Here is a 13,725-nt window from a genome sequence, read left to right as displayed (position 1 = left end):
CCGAGCCATTTTTCAAAATTTGAAATTTTTAGCGAGCCGCAAAACAATTAACTAAAAAGTGTATAAAAGGTATTCAATTTTTCTCTTACCGTTCACATCGTTGTTTCAAATATGCAAATAATTCTACAAGCAGCCTTTACTAATTCAGGATACTTCGATTCTTCATCATCCTTCCAATTTTTTCTGGGATGGCCTATTGATCTTCTATCGCCTCTCAAAAAACACCGTCTTTAACACTATGTCTTCCTCTGATCTACCACATGACCTGCCCATCTTATCTTAGCTTTTGTATGTCTAACGATGTTTTCAGTATCACCCTCCTGTCAATTCATCTCTTTAAGGACCAAATATCATTCTGAAGGCTTTGCTTTCAAATATCAGCAGCTTATTTATTTCCCAGTAGCTTATTTATTTAATTTGTGACAACATAGCCGATCTTCAACAACTTGTCACTATAATCGAAGAATACAGTAAGAGAATGGGATTATAATACCAAAAAGACCAACTTCATGATCATCTCCAGAAACATGGATGCACTTTCCACCATAATACTGAATACTAAGTTCATTGAAAAAGTGAGCAAATTTAAATACCTGGGAACGTGGCTTTTTGAAGACTGGGCGTCGGACAGGGAAGTAAAAGGTCGCATTGAGCAAGCTCGACAAGCTTTCGTAAAATTTAGGAAGGTACTGACCTGTTCAGAGTTCGATCTTCAACTGAGACTAAGTGCTACATATGGTCGGTGGTGGGTTTATCGCCATATCCTAAAGATACCATGGACAGCGAAAGTCACAAATGTAGATGTCCTTAAAAGAATCAATTAAGAACGCCAACTTTTCGAAATCGTCAAGAAAAGGAAAACTGTGTATCAAGGTCGCACCATGCGAAATGAAAAATACCAGTTCCTCCAACTTATAATCGAGTGTAAAATTTAAGGCAAGAGAGGAATGGGACGTAAGAAAATGTCCTGGCTCCGAAACATAAGGCAATGGACAGGGATTAACGGCAATCAATATCTGATACATTTTGCAAGAAACAGAGAGTTAATGAAAAATGCGATCGCTAACATCCATTACTGGATTTGCATCTAAAGAAGATTTATTTCCCACTGATGTAGAGTCCAAGTTTCACTTCCATATTTAACAATGGCGCGAATAATTGGCTTTATAGTTTGAATTTAGACTGTTTTATTAGCAGCTTAGATCTTAGTAATGATGATAGGGAGCATAATGCTCTATTCCACGCAGCTATCCTTGCTAAGACCTCTTTTTATAATGAGATTGTCATCTGTGATTACCGCTCCTAGATATTTAAACTCTTTTACTACTTCGAAGTTGTGGTCATTAATAGTTATGTTCTGCCTAACTTTTGATCTTAGATTTTTGGTTACTAGTCTGTATTTCGTGTTCTCTTCATTAATTCGAAGGCCCAGACTACCTGTTTCTTCCTCGAGTTGTGAAAACACCTCTCTCACGTCTCTTGTAGAATGATCAACTGCACCTATATCATCAGCAAAGGCCAACAATAGTTTTGATCCTCGATTTGCAAATCCTCCTGTCAGCTCAGATGATATTTTACTTATTAAATATTCTAAGGCCAAACTGAATAGCAACAGTGATAAGGGGTCTCCTTGGCCAAGTCCTGATGTTACGCTTAGTCTTTTATATGTGTTGCCACATTTTGAATAAAAATTAAAAGTAATTCAGGGACATTTATTGAGAGCTACAAATAATCCTCCAAAGAGCCACATGTGGCTCGCGAGCCACAGTTTGGCCACCCCTGTTATATTGTGACATTACACAGCTGGGTCACATTATGGTGTTTGCATATCTCAATTGAGGGGATTAGATGCTAAGGGGTACAAGTGACAAAATATTGTAAACTGAGTTAAGTGCACAAAATAATACTAGATAGTATTAAAAATTTAGTGGCAAAGAGATCAGGTGAATTAAACTACTGGTTCGAGATATCGCAGGTTCTAGTTTGACTACTTACGAAGTATTTAAAAAGAGTTTGTGGCAAACAATTATAACTACACCTGTATATCACTTTTATCACTTGTACCCCTTAGCAGGCAATCCCCTCAATTGCTACATATTTCTTCTGCAAACATTTTACAATGTTTGCACATGTTCATATCCAATTTTACATGTCCATAATTTGATTAAATTTCGCTTATTATAAGTCTCTCTCTATCTACGGGGGTCCTATAGCCTATGCCGCATCCATCATTTCGATCTCCACGTTTTTCGGTCGATCCATTCCTCCTCATTTATGGCTCTATCTCTCATTATTCCTCTGATACCTTTTCTCCATTCTAATGCTGGTCTTCCTCTCCTTCTATTCCATGGAACATAGTTTAAGGCTTGTTTTGGCCATCGGCTATCTTTCATTCGCATTACATGCTCGTACCATAAAAGCTGTATGGATTCTATTGTATCTACTGTATTGTAAATCCTTCCTGTTCTTCTTTTAATCTCTTCATATGGGTTGTGATCAAGTCTGGATATCAGACACTTCCAGTTTTTTCTTCTCTTTCATCGTCATTTGCCAACATTCAGATTCGTGCGTCAAAATTGTTTCTACAACCGACTTGTAGACTGTCAGTTTATTTGTAAACTAAGTTTAGGAGATCGAAGTAACGGATTTAGTGTTTGTATTTACCACATTTCGGACTTGTTGCATTTTCTGCTGGATGTCCCATTTCGATGTTCTTTCCTTCGCTATCACTGTCTCTAGGTATTTAAATTCTTCGCATTTTTTTATATCTCTAATCGAGAGTTGTGGGTCTCCTTCTTCCTCCTTTATTCTAAGGTATTCCGTTTTGTTTATGTTGATTGTGAGTCCCCAATTTTTGTATTGGTTAACTTTCGAATCATTGTTTACCTCGTTTGACATAATCACTTGATTATTCTGACGTCTGCGAAAAGATTTTAATTTACCTACTTGTTTGCAAGTTTTATTACTATTACTGTGCATTTTCTCCTCCAGTTATTGAATGCAATTTACTGTTTTATTTGGATTAATAAATTAATTTCAAACTAAAATTGTGGCTTTATTTCCCAAATAAAACAGTAAATTACATAATTATGCCACATGAAAATAGCTTCAGGACAATGTTATTTAATGCTTCTTGAATATAGAGTTTTCTTGAATATAGGTTTTTAATAGAGTTGGGGACAAAGAACAGATGTACTTGTCGTATGTCTTTTGTGACAAGAAATGCAACAGGAACACGATTTTTGACCCTTCGCTTCGTTATCGAACGTATTCGCTTTCGTATCTGTTTAGTGTACAGATAGCGAATGATCGATAACGAAGCAAAGGGTCAAAAATCGAGGTCCTGAAATTTTATTCTCCATTTTAACGGCACTTTTTGCATGCATTTATGTATTCATGACTTAGGCCTGCCTTCGTCAATATTTCAAATATTCTTTTTAACCCTTTAACGTCTGAAACCGCACGCAAATTTTTGCTTGCCATATATACGGGAGACTTACATATTTACTTGCATCAAAATGTACTTCAGAGCGGGAAACGTTATATTTATTTTTATAAATAATTAACAAAACATTTATGGTACATTCCATGTCAAATCACTCAGGCAAAAAATTTTGGATCTCCGATTTGTCTGAAAATTGGTATATAGCTTCTGTGGGACGTAAAAATAAGATATTTAAGGTCAAAAAATCTTCTTCTTTTTTTCTCAAAATGTTATTTTATGCGATTTTACAGTGATTTGGTGTTTATTTAAACAACTTTGCATTTTCTGTCGTAAAGTATCAATGAAAAACATAATATTTTAATAGAATGGACTCAAAAATGTCATTAAATGGCATTATAACAAGTTATTTTGAATCAAAACAAGTATTTGATCAAATTTTATAGTGTAAAAAACGTTAAAATACCGTTTTTTACATTTTCCTCCATTCCCAAAATACATCATCATCGATTTGGCTGAAAATTTGCCCACAGATAGCCAAAAGATAGGACTTTAAGTGGTTAGAAGGATTTGAATTATATTACAATACCAAAAAAGTTACATGCAGTAATATCAGACTCAAAAGTATATATTAGTCCAGTCGGGATAGCATTTGACCTTGAATGCCGAGCTGCCCAAAATTTTATTTTTCTGATCTTTAGGGGAGTCAGTAGTAGCCTAAATTTAAAATTACGAATGAATTCCTCCGTTACGTTAGCCGCCATCTTGATTTTAAAGGAGAACCTCTTTTCTCAATATCTCCGCCATTTTTAACTTTTCGACAAAAATGGTAGGAACTGAAATTGTTCCAAATAAATCGTATTTATAATTATTACAATTTCTTTTTAACAATTTTTGTCGTGAGGTCGATATTTTCGAGTTAATTGTACTTACAGTAGACGCCTATATTTTTGACTATAATATTGCATGTAACTTTTTTGGTATTGTAATATAATTCAAATCCTTCTTACCACTTAAAGTCCTATGTTTACTTAAAGTCCTATGTTTTGTCTATCTGTGGGCAAACTTTCAGCCAAATCGATTATGATGTATTTTGGGAATGGAGAAAAATGTAAAAAACGGTATTTTAACGTTTTCTACACTATACAATTTGATCAAAAGCTTGTTTTGAATCAAAGTAACTTGTTATAATGCCATATAATGAAATATTTGAGTCCCTTCTATTAAAATATTATGTTTTCCATTGATACTTTACGATAGAAAATGCAAATTTGTATAAATAAACACCAAATCACTGTAAAATCGCATAAAATAACATTTTGAGAAAAAAAGAAGAAGAAGATTTTTTGACCTTACATATCTTATTTTTACGTCCCGCAGAAGCTATATACCAATTTTCAGACAAATCGGAGGTCCAAAATTTTTTTTGTTCCAAAATTGAGTGATTTGAAATGGAATGACCCTTAAATCTTGTGTGCTTGTTTATTCAATTTTGCACTAACGAACTTGTTTACCACAAAAGTCGGGAAACGCATAGATGCACAGAAGTGTTAAAAGGGAAGCTCACGGAAGCGCAAGACCCAAAAACCCCCGTATATGGGGCACTGTACGTTTAAAAATTGCCGTCACGAAAGGGTTAAGGGTACTCTTTCATAAGCCTTCTCTAGGTCAACGAACACTATATGAGTCGGTAGAACACTAAACTTATGGCTGTTCTTTTCTTTATAATTTGTTGAAGTACAAATGTATAATCAACACAAGATCTGCCATCACGGAATCCACTCTGATCTTCTATTTCCTCATATTGGTTTCCGATTCGTTATTTTATCAATCGGCGTTACAACCTTCCCAATGAGCTAATAACGCTTATACCACTTTAATTTTTACAGTTCTTTTTGTCTCGTTTTTTGTGGATAGAGCTTGTACACGCCAAGCTCGAATCTTCTGGAGAATTTTCTTGTTTGATTAGACATTTATTAAAGATCTCTGCCAACAATTCTATTAGTCAAAAATTAATAACCATTTTCAATTTCGTTGCAACACGAAACTACAGCCGCACCATATTCTAGTTCAATCAGAGAGTGCAGCAAGCATCTACCTCTACCGGTTTCGAAACTTATTAGTCTCTCATCAGGAGGCACATATGCTGCTCTCTATGACCCAACCAGGACAAACCCCGGCCTGCAGTCACTGATTGCAACGAACGAAATGGCAGGGATGCTCTAGCGGCAACTGCTAGCAAAAGACTAAGTTTTCAATCTAATAGCACATAAAACAATACTAAAAATATTACTCTACATCCCACCAGATCGAAAACAATGGGAACCTTCTCTGATTACACCTTCGAGTCTTCTAAAATTTGCAAGCCACAACGGATTCTGAGACTAAAGAAGATGAGGGAATTTTACAATTTATAATTCACGTCCCATCGCTCAGCGCGGTAACGTTCCAACGAGAATGGTTCGCTTCGTACTCCAATCAGAGTAAACATGTAAATCAAAAATGAATAACCATTTTCAATTTCGTTGCAACACGAAACTACAGCCGCACCATATTCAAGTTCAATCGGAGAGACTGTGCCTCCTGATGAGAGACTAATAAGTTTCGAAACTGGTAGAGGTGCTTGCTGCACTCTCTGATTGAACTAGAATATGTTTACTCTGATTGGAGTACGAAGGGAACCATTCTCGTTGGAACTTTACCGCGCTGAGCAGATGGGACGTGAATTATAAATTGTAAAATTCCCTCATCTTCTTTAGTCTCAGCATCAGTTATGGCTTGCAAATTTTAGAAGACTCGGAGGTGTAACCAGAGAAGGTTCCCATTGTTTTCGATCTGGTGGGATGTAGAGTAATATTTTTAGTATTGTTTTATGTGCTATTAGATTGAAAACTTAGTCTTTTGCTAGCAGTTGCCGCTAGAGCATCCTTGCCATTTCGTTCGTTGCAATCAGTGACTGCAGGCCGGGGTTTGTCCTGGTTGGGTCATAGAGAGCAGCATATGTGCCTCCTGATGAGAGACTAATAAGTTTCGAAACCGGTAGAGGTGCTTGCTGCACTCTCTGATTGAACTAGAATATGGTGCGGCTGTAGTTTCGTGTTGCAACGAAATTGAAAATGGTTATTCATTTTTGATTTACATGTTTGCTCTGATTGGAGTACGAAGGGAACCATTCTCGTTGGAACTTTACCGCGCTGAGCAGATGGGACGTGAATTATAAATTGAAAAAATTCCCTCATCTTCTTTAGTATCAGCATCCGTTATGGCTTACAAATTTTAGAAGCCTCGGAGGTGTAACCAGAGAAGGTTCCCATTGTTTTCGATCTGGTGGGATGTATAGAGTAATATTTTTAGTATTGTTTTATGTGCTATTAGATTCAAAACTTAGTCTAATTCTATTAGTATTGACGATCCGAGTTTTATTTCTGTGGTCCTGTGGCTTTCCCGTTTTCCATTTCTCTTAAGGTTCATGTTATCTCATCCACACTGATTGGCTGTACTTCGTCTTCATGTACTGGACCTGTTCTGAAGTCTCTATAATGTATTTCGCAATATGGCTTGCTTCAGTCAATAGGTTGTTAATATATAAATATGCTTAGTATAAGTACAAATACAAATATCTTATTTTCTTTCTATTACTTTTAAATTTATTTATATTTTGCATGATGAAATGAATCGCTGTAAATATAACACCTTTTGTTGTTTTTTAGTTATGTGTGATATTAGAACCTATGCAGGAGCTTATGTCTCGACATAAGGCATACGCGTTAAGTCCCAGGGACTGCCTGAAAACGACGCTTTTTCAGAAGTGGCAGAGGATGGTTGCGCCGCCGGGTAAGAGAGGTACCAATTTTATTGCACTATAGGATTATTCATTTTTGCTTTACCGCTTTCTTCGTTCAGTTAACAAGAAAAGGTTTATTAAAATGGGTAAGATCAATGATATAGATCCGAATATAGGTCGACCTGCACCCATCTGCTTTCCGGATGAAACATTTTTTTTATTAAATTTCATACATGGACAAATACGACTTGCATGGGTTGCCTATCAAAATCGTGTCATAGCTATCCTTAAAGGGGGGCCGTAGAGATTGAAATCAATATTCCAAGCACATTTTTTTGAAAGTATGGTAGAATTATTTTATTTTTAAATTAAATAAGCATATTCAGTACAATTCATACTAACGAAATCTTGATAGTAGAGGGCCAGCAGATCGAAAGAGTAAAAAATTACACTTACCTACCTAGGAACACTTATAACAGAGAATAATGACTACACTGCAGAAATCAAAGTCAGAATCGAAAAAGCACGTTCTAAAATGCAAGGAAACATAGATGGCAGAAGAAGCATCGGAAGAAGACGAATTTCATGGCTGAAGAACCTGAGAGAATGGTTTGGATGCAGCTCAAAACAACTTAGAGCTCCTGCCTCAAAAATTAAAATAGCTATGATGATTGGCAACCTCCTTAGCGGAGATGGTACCTGAAGAAGAGAAAGTACAATTCATAGATTATTCAAGAAAATATTCAAGGAAATTATTGAAAAATTAGCCAACGGTGGCAAATTTTTAAAGAGACTTCAAAAAACAATGAATTTTGCGGTGGACATCAGAACTCATCATCGGATCATGATAAACAAAAAATTCAAAAAGGTTTTATTAGCTTACAAGTTTCTCGATGCAACGCTGTCGAGTTTTTTAGTTTTATCGACTTTTGACTTTTTGATATCACTCAGAAGTCAAAACAACGAATTTTTTGCAAAAAGAGTAAAAATCATCATATTTATTAATATTAAGCAAAAAATATTACTAAAGAAAATATATACAAAATTCCAGGTGGGTCGGTCAAGTAGTTTTTGAGTTACAGCCTTTGAAAAGGAAAAGCTTTAAAGTATTGGCAACTTTTATTTTCAATTTATTTTTTGTCTGTCAAATCGTAAAGTGATGCACATTGCAATATTTTTTGAATCGCGGAGTAATTTACAAAACAAAATGAGAACAGCTGTTGACCGTTGTTCATTACGTTCAAGCACGCTGGCGCGAACCTGCTGCAAAGCGAGTCGAAGGTAGGGATATTTAACACTATCTCCCTACCTCCCTACCTTCGACTCGCTTTGCAGCAAGTTGGCGCCAGCGCGTTTGAGCGCAGTGAGAAACGGTCAACAGCTGTTCTCATCCACTTTTATAAATTACTTTAAGATTCAGAAACATATTCCGGTGTACATCACTATATATACATATACACAAATAAAAGTTGCCAATATATTAAAGCAGTTTTCCTCAAAATTGCTTATTTCAAAGGCTGTAGACATTGCAACTCAAAAACTACTTGACCCGACCTACCTGGAATTTTGTATAGATTTTCTTTAGACATTCCTTGACGTAACGCTGTCGAGATATTTTTTGTTTTATGCTTATTTTTTGTTTAACAATAATAAATATGTTGATTTTCACCCTTTTTTTCAAAAAAATTCGTTGTTTTGACTTCTGAGTGATATCAAAAAGTCAAAAGTCGATAAAAGTAAAAAAAGTCGACAGCGTTACCTCGAGAAACTCATAAGTTAATAAAATATTTTTGAATTTTTTGTTTACCATGATCCAATGATGAATTCTGATGTCCACCGCAAAATTCATTGTTTTTTGAGGTGTCTTTAACAATTTGCCACCGTTGGCTTATTTTTCAATATTACAATTTTTTTTTTGAATAATCTATGAATTATACTGAATATGCTTATTTAATTTAAAAATAAAATCATTCTATCATACTTTCTGAAACAAAATATGGTTGAAATATTGATTTCAACCCCTACGGCCCCTCGTTAATGATAGTTATGACACGATTTTGATAGGCAACTCATGCAAGTCGTATTTGTCTATATATGTTTCTTCCGGAAAGCAGATGGGTGCAGGTCGACCTATATTCGGATCCCGTACTATGATATTTCTATTTGTTTGTATTTAGTTGTTTGATACGATTTTTTTACAAAAATATGTTTAACAGAATCTTACTAATTGCGTTCGTATTAAAGACATGGGTTCTTGCTGTAATCTGGATATTCTGCTGGCACAGCATCAGCACCAACGAGGCTGGTCTCGCGAGGTAGACTGTGTCAAGTTAGAATTTGTATTAGAGCCAGATTATAACGTTATGACATTCCAATTAACATTCTCATAATTGTCGCTACTTCCGTAGTAGCATATTGGAACGCTAGACCTCGTTTTTGGTTTTGTCACAAAGCCATCCACTCACCGTACTGCGGTGTCGTTCGACAAGATCGAACCACAGCGTTGTTCAATTTGTTGGCATTTTTAGTGCGCCCACACACCGTACTGCGCAGCAGTATTTGTTCAGTTCTCTACCATGTCAAACCAGACAATTTTAGAGTCTCTTGACTTGACTGAAATACTAATTTCAATTCTCTTTTATAGGATGTTCTAAAATTGTTACTTTTTTTTTCTTACATAGTCTTCATTCGCATCTTCGTTTACTTCTTAAAACTTTGAAAGTATAATGTCCATTGTCTGTGTGCGGGCGTTTCTATCGTGATATATTTTACTATTAATTCGCCATAAACATAGGCGTAACCAAACGCCTATGTTTATAACCCCCAAACCCCCCCCCATTGGGATGTACTTTGAGCTCTATACGCTTAACACCATAGCCCTCAGAGACCTTCCAGTAGTTGTAACCCCCCCCCCTTTCAGGTAGTTGTAACCCCCCCCTTTCAGGTAGTTGTTCATAAACATTCCTGTTCTTTATATTACCCAAAAAACTCTCTTAAAGAATTCTCGCTAAATGAAGTCAAGTCAATTTTCTATATGATCAAAGCAAGTAATTAAAAATATCATATTCTTGCAGTATCGACAAATTGTAAACGGTCACACACGCTCAACAAATCGATGAGATTAACTCTGCAGTGACAGGCCAGTCTGCCTGCGGTCAAATTGTATGATTTCGATGAATGATGAACTTGCAAAAAAATTTAAAATTAGAAAAAAAAATGCTATAAATGAGGCGCTCAGAGCAACAGTGGCCTAAGCCTAACCCACAAATTGAGAATTTTTAGTTTAATATATTAATAAAATTAATATATCAATAAATCTTCGGATTAACAAGGGTCTACAGAATCTACCTCTACATTTGGCTAAATGGCGCTACATAATTTGCAGCGCCACCCCATAAGCATAATGGAAATTCGAGTGAAAAGATTGCATTTATCTCAAAACTTCGTTTTTGGGGTTAGGCCACTGTTGCCCTGAGCGTTTATGGTGGCCACATATTTTCAAAACGGTTTATTTTAAAAAAGTTATGAAACATTTAGGGATATTCTAGCTGTTAAAATTGACTTCAACAGAATAGACCACATATTATGGCGAGTTCGTTGAATTTTGTTCAGTTAATATGAGTGAGGACTTATCCTCAGAAGCTGCCATAAAAACAATCACACAGCCCGATAGCAGTTTATGGTTCGAGGTACGATATGGCAGAATAACTGCATCAAAACTTTACGATGCAGCTTACTGTAAAAAATTCGATGGGACATTTTTTGTTGAACAAATACTGATGGTCTCAAAATTTAAAGCAACTTCTGCAATTACTAGGGATAAAAAGTTGTAAGAAAGTGTGGAAAAAATATTTAAAATAAAAAACCGTATTGGCTTTCAGTTAAGCCCCAAATTTACAATTTTTGGCGCTTCACTTGATGCCATATGTGAGGATAAAGAACTGTATCTAACTATGTGTGTGTATATGTATAACCATTTAACACTATGTAACTATTTAACAAAGAACAATAAAACAACTGCCAAATATAATGCACAAGGTCAACTTCAAATGGTTTTGTTTGCTAAAAAAAAGTGTTTTTTGTGTTGCTGATCCAGAATTTGAAAATAACTCTAATTTCAATTATACATGGGTGGATTATGGTCGAAATCATTTGGAGAGTCTTTGGATGCATAATATTTTCCCCATTTATTAAAATCTCTAGATAGAAAATAATATTTTTATTTCTACGAGACTTGTCATTACAGAATATAACTTCGTGAAGTCACAAGTGTTTGCACTCTTTTTAGATCGTTTGAAATGATTTAAATACACAGAAGATTTTAAATTGGTATTGCTACGTTATTATGAGTTTTTTACTCGTGAAAAATTTTTGGAAATCTTATTTTTAAATGAAACTGAACTTTATTATGTAATAAAACAAAAATGTGCAAGTTCCCTATTCGTCGAATTCGACGAAGTTGAACAACGCCGCAGTACCGTGAGTGGCCGGCTTTACGACGCCGCAGTACGACATACAACAGGTATAATATGTAGATTCTTATCCATTAAAAATCTGTCAAAAACCTGTAGATATTTTGTTTACGAAATTCAGTACGAATCGAACATTCTTCATATAATACTTTGTCATCAGCTTTACTAAACATTAATTTTTTTATTTCAATGTTAGTATCAATAATAGACACATAAATTACACGTAAATATACATTTTACACTTCACTATTTATTATAAAAAACCACATACCACAATAATTGTATCCATTTTTGTAACACCTAGAACAATGCCTTGATGAAAACCGACCTTCGATCCGGTTTGTGTATAGCAAAAATGAAAAGAATCCTGACAAACTCATCGATTGCACGTGACAATTATAATATTTTGCGTACCATAACACTAATATTATCTTCATTGAATATGTTTGATAGAATCTCAAAGGCCAGCAAACAAAAGGCGAAAAAGGAAAGGTTCCAACTCCGGAGGAGCAGCCAACAATGCAGCTCCAGCACCAAACAAAAAAAGATCTCCAGGGCCTAATTTTTCCTTAGCGTCGCAGGTAGGTAACAGAGTTTGTAGTAGAATCTTATCAATTTTTTTATACTGACTGTGTAGTGTTTGATTAGATATACGATGATATATACAGTACGTAAATTGTTCAGCTGGACATAGAGAACATATGCATTGTATATATTTAGATACATAAATACATACATTTTATTATTTTGAGATAATTGTGGCAACTGAGCTCTCTCGATGACAATATGGTTGTTAGTATTAAGGGGCTTAACCTCAAGATAACTCATTTCGACTGACACAAATAAACGTCAAAATATGGCAATGTAGTAGCTACATATTTTTGGCCTAAGGGAATGGGAAAACTGTTTAGTTTTGAAATGATGTAGTTTTTAAATAAAAAATATTTTAAAAATTAAAGTAAAATTATTCATTCATTAATCATAAACTTTGTTTTTGATTTATTTATGGGACAGCCTTGCTTCAAAACTCACTCATTCTATTCGTTCTAACAGCTCTATTGCACCAAAAACTCGTACTCGAACAGAAGCTTCAACTAACACAGGTTAGCGCAGTTGCCACAACTCTCTCAATGTATATTCCCTATGTCCAGCTGAACGATTTACGTACTGTATAAGATATATATGAAGGAAGCGCTAATATCGTCAACATTCCTTATGAGAATGACTTTCATTGCCACTGTAGAATGACGAATGACTGATAGACGAAGCAACGAAGCACTAAAAAGCCCAAAACCTAGGAATTTTGTGCAGTAAGATGGATCGTCATGCAACTTTTTGCATTCGATTCGAAAGAGTGTCAAGCATTTCGTGCATGAGAAAATGCATTTTCAAAGTGCACCTGGAAGAGATGGAAAATGAAAAATTTAGAACTCGGGAAATAATATTAACGGAAATAGGTTCAATTTTTATATTTGGGGGGTTTTGGAGGTCACTGAACACAAATTTCAGGACGGCGATGGTCTCTGGTGCCCAGGGTGGAGCTCGTCGCCTGGGACGATCGAATAATTCGCGGTATATAAAATAAAATGTGTGTATAAAAACTGAAAAATACGTATTCAATATTTTTCAGAAATCTATCGAATGACGCTAAAGAGAACCCCACACTCTACACCCTGGAGGTGGGGTGGGGGTAACTTTAATTTCTTAAATGGAAACTCTAATTTGTTATTACATATTTGGATTGCTTGCGTAAAAATAAGCAACTTTTATTCGAGACTTGCTCGTTGCTTACTTTAACGTAAGGAATCCAAATCTGCAATAAAAAAATGGGGGATCCTATTTAAGATTTTAAAGTTACCTCCCACCCCACCTTCAGGGGGTGGGGTGGAGGGTCGTGTTTTATGTTGTTCGATAGGTTCGTGAAAAATTTTAAAACTTGTTTTTTGGTTTTTTGTTTGGAAGCGTATTTCTCGAGATATTAGACCGTTTCTATAATCTACCTATGGTATCAGGAAAAAATTGTTTTT

The 13,725-nt window shown here is 35.3% G+C and overlaps 1 protein-coding gene across 4 annotated transcripts in view; it reads left to right on the top strand.

Annotated features, from left to right (window-relative positions):
* The window catches only part of LOC114325657 (LIM domain-binding protein 2), a 481,382-nt gene that overhangs the window by 453,098 nt on the left and 14,559 nt on the right, over positions 1–13,725 (top strand). For 2 of the 4 annotated variants that reach the window (XM_050641655.1, XM_050641654.1), the window contains exons 7-8: positions 7,153–7,285; positions 12,152–12,279. In XM_050641655.1, the coding sequence (XP_050497612.1) occupies positions 7,153–7,285; positions 12,152–12,279 (261 nt within the window). The remainder of the gene's footprint in view (positions 1–7,152; positions 7,286–12,151; positions 12,280–13,725) is intronic. The other 2 variants (XM_050641657.1, XM_050641656.1) reach the window with 1 other exon arrangement.

The sequence above is a fragment of the Diabrotica virgifera genome, chromosome 1 (assembly GCF_917563875.1).
Source record: "Diabrotica virgifera virgifera chromosome 1, PGI_DIABVI_V3a".
Taxonomy (NCBI): Eukaryota; Metazoa; Arthropoda; class Insecta; order Coleoptera; family Chrysomelidae; genus Diabrotica; species Diabrotica virgifera.
This window is presented reverse-complemented; position numbering and strand designations above follow the sequence as displayed.